General features: G+C 53.1%; 1 protein-coding gene across 1 annotated transcript; it reads left to right on the top strand.

The window, feature by feature from the left end:
* Positions 1-1,764: 1,764 nt before the first annotated feature.
* Positions 1,765-2,022, top strand: NRGN (neurogranin (protein kinase C substrate, RC3)). The gene has a single exon (XM_010012660.1). It carries the CDS (start codon positions 1,765-1,767, stop codon positions 2,020-2,022), a length of 258 nt encoding a protein of 85 aa, XP_010010962.1.
* The last annotated feature ends 1,409 nt before the right edge of the window (positions 2,023-3,431 follow it).

Below are 3,431 nucleotides of genomic sequence, written 5' to 3'. Positions count from 1 at the left end.
CCTGGACACCTCCAGAGAGGCAAAGCCCACCCTGGATGTAAGATCTATTCCCCCTGGATACAGGATTTCTTCCCTGCATATAAGCTTCTTCAATTTCTCCCTCTCAATATAGGATTTTTCCCTGGATACGGGTTTTTCCTCTCTTTATATGGGATTTCTTCCCCTGCATATAGGATTTATCCCCAGGACATAGGATTTTGCCCTTAGATGTAAGACTTCTCCCCTGGATATAGGATTATACCCCTCTCTATATAGGATTTCTCCCCTGGATATAGGTTTTCTCCCTGGAATATAGGATTTTGCCCCTGGATGTAGATTTCCCCCACCTGTATATAGGATTTCTCCCCTGGATATAGGTTTTCTCCCTGGAATATAGGATTTTGCCCCTGGATGTAGATTTCCCCCACCTGTATATAGGATTTCTCCCCTGGATATAGGTTTTCTCCCTGGAATATAGGATTTTGCCCCTGGATGTAGATTTCCCCCACCTGTATATAGGATTTCTCCCCTGGATATAGGTTTTCTCCCTGGAATATAGGATTTTGCCCCTGGATGTAGATTTCCCCCACCTGTATATAGGATTTCTCCCCTGGATATAGGTTTTCTCCCTGGAATATAGGATTTTGCCCCTGGATGTAGATTTCCCCCACCTGTATATAGGATTTGTCCCCCAAGATGTAGGATTTCTGCCCTGGATATAGGATTATACCCCTCCGTATATAGGTTTTCTCCCTGGAATGTATGATTTTGCCCCTGGATATAGGTTTCCCCACCTGTATATAGGATTTCTCCCCTGAATATAGGATTTCTCTCCTGGGTGTAGGATTTCCTGCCCCTGGATATAGGATTTCTCCCCTGGATATAGGATTTCCTGCCCCTGGATATTGGATTTCTCCCCTGGATATGGTGTGTGTCCCTCCTATATAGGATTTCTCTCCTGGCTATAGGATTTCCAGCCCTGGCTATAACATTTCCACTTGGACATATCATTTCCACCTCGGACCCGTCACTTAAGCCGCCGCCGCTCTTTTGTTCCCCTCACCTTTCGTGTTAGTAAACCAGCCTGAGCAACTTTCCAGAGCCATGGAATGCTCCGAAGGGAATTGCATCCCCCCAAAAAAACCCCACAGCTTCCAAATAACCCCCCCAAAAAAATTCCTTTGACTCATATAAAGCGCTTCCAGGGCGATGCAAAGGATGCATGTGGACGTCGGAGCATCCAGCGTTGGCTCAGTCCCATCTCATCTGTTTTTCCTCCCCTCCGGCATCGCTCCCTTCCCAATTTTCCCAGTGCTTTCAGCCAAAGCCCTAAGGAGGGAAACAGGAGGATGCAACAGGCTGCATGGGGAAGGGGAAACTGAGGCACGACCAGCTCAGCTTGTGCAGCATGACCCCCTCTGTGCCAACCCTTCCCAAACCCACCCTCGGCTCCCATGGATGCTCCTTAATCTGGATCACAACCCTCGGGAAGCTAGATCCAGCCCCAGCGGGTGGTCCAGGGTAGATTTAGGGATGAGTAGAAGGTGAAGCATCTTCCCCTGCTGCACCTTTGGTTGCAACCCCTCCAAGACATGTCAGGATGTACATCTGGGACGTAGCTGGGATGCAAGTGACCCTGTTTTTTAGCAAAGGTCCAAAATTTTTAGCGAAAGACCCTTATTTTGAGTGAAAAACCCTGATTTTTAGCCAAGAATCATGATTTTCAGCAGCGGGGCTAATTGAAGATCTTATTTAATGGATTCAATTGGGGGATGGGGGGGAAGAATGATGCTGTCTTTGGGATCCCACCACCCATCACCCTCCTGTTGCCGCCATCAGGAGGGAGCCTGCACGAAGCTGGACGAGGACATCCTGGACATCCCCTTGGACGATCCCGATAACGCGGCGGCCGCCAAGATCCAGGCCAGTTTCCGTGGCCATATGACCCGTAAGAAGATCAAAGGGGGCGAGATCGACCGGAAAACCAAGGACGCCGAGTGCGCCAACAGCACCCGCGGCGGCGACCTCCGCAACGGCGACTAGGTACATCCCGAACTTCCCTGTTCCCTCCAAATGGGCTGGTTTTACACAGGTGCCGCTCCCAGCAGCTTTCCCGGCGCTCCTCCGGGATGGAAAAGGGGTTTTGCTTCCCAGGAGGTGCCGGCACGCCGCAGGCAGCCCCTGCCTGCCCTAATTTTGGGAGCGTGCCGTAGTAGTTAGGATGGGAATGCGAAGGCCTGGATTGGAATTGGATTTCTCCCTTAGCAACACCGCCCCGGCCGCCTCGCCTCAGCACATGCTATTTTTAAAAGCCTGTGTCACAGTCTCCTGGCAGGAAAAGGTAAATTTAAAGAGCGCCCACAGTGCTGAGGCCGCGTGGCATCGGAGCCCAGGAATGCTGGTGCCCATGTGGGGAGCAGGGAATGGCCCCTGGCTCCCGGGAATGATGGTTTGGGGTGAGCGTCAAGGAGGTCTCAGTGCTGGCTCGGCCACGTGTGTGTGGCGGGGCTGGTGTGGAGGCAAGCGGGATGTAACTGGGATGCAGCTGGGATGCGATGGGATGGAGTGGGGAGGAATTGAGGATGCAGTGGGGATGCAGTGGGGATGCAGTGGGGTTTTGTCAGGAATGCAATGGGAATGCGCTGAAGATGTAGATGGAATTCAGTGGGAATGAATTGAGGATGCAGTGAGGATGCAGGGGGCAATAAGTGGAAAGGAACTGGGAATGCGGTGGGGATGAAGTGGGGATTCAACGAGGATGCAGTGGAGATGCAGTGGGAATGCAATGGGACCAAACTGGGGATTCAGTGGGAATGCAGCGGGAATGAACTGAGGATGCAGTGGGGACGCAGAGGGGATTCAGTTGGAATTAACTGGAGATGTAGTGGGGATGCAGGGGGGATTCAGCGGGAATGAACTAGGGATGCAGTGGGTATGAATTGAAGATACAGTTGGGATGCAGTGAGAATGAACTGCGGATGCAGTGGGGAAGCAATGGGGATTCAAAGAGGATGCAGTGGGGAGGCAATGGGAATGAACTGGGAATTCACTGAGGATGCAGTGGGAATGAACTGAGCGTGCAGTGGGGATTCAGCGGGAATGCAGCGTGGGTAAACTGAAGATGCAGTGAAGATTCAGTGGGAATGCAGTGGGAATGAACTGAGGCTGCAGCGGAGATTCAGCGAGGATGCAATGGGGCTGCAGTTTTTTTTGGGGCTGCCGTGGGGCAGCAGCTCAGGGCCGCAAGGTTCCTAAGGCTGCTCGTTAGGCGCAGGCAGGGCGGGGGGCGGCTGAGCTGCAAGTAGGGCAGGGGAAGGGTGCGAGCTGCAGGAGCAGAGCGTGGGCAGGGTGCAGCGAGAGCAGGGGCAGGATGTGTGCAGGGAGGGGACAGGGCACGGGGAGGGTGCGGGATGCAGGAGCCAGGCGCGGGGCTCAGGCAGGAGCAGGGCTCC

The sequence above is a fragment of the Nestor notabilis genome, unplaced genomic scaffold, assembly GCF_000696875.1.
Source record: "Nestor notabilis isolate BGI_N333 unplaced genomic scaffold, ASM69687v1 scaffold21374, whole genome shotgun sequence".
NCBI lineage: Eukaryota > Metazoa > Chordata > Aves > Psittaciformes > Psittacidae > Nestor > Nestor notabilis.
This window is presented reverse-complemented; position numbering and strand designations above follow the sequence as displayed.

What these genes read in the sequence shown, in the direction of transcription:
- NRGN (XM_010012660.1), top strand. Translation starts at nt 1,765, where the DNA reads ATGATGCTGTCTTTGGGATCCCACCACCCATCACCCTCCTGTTGCCGC.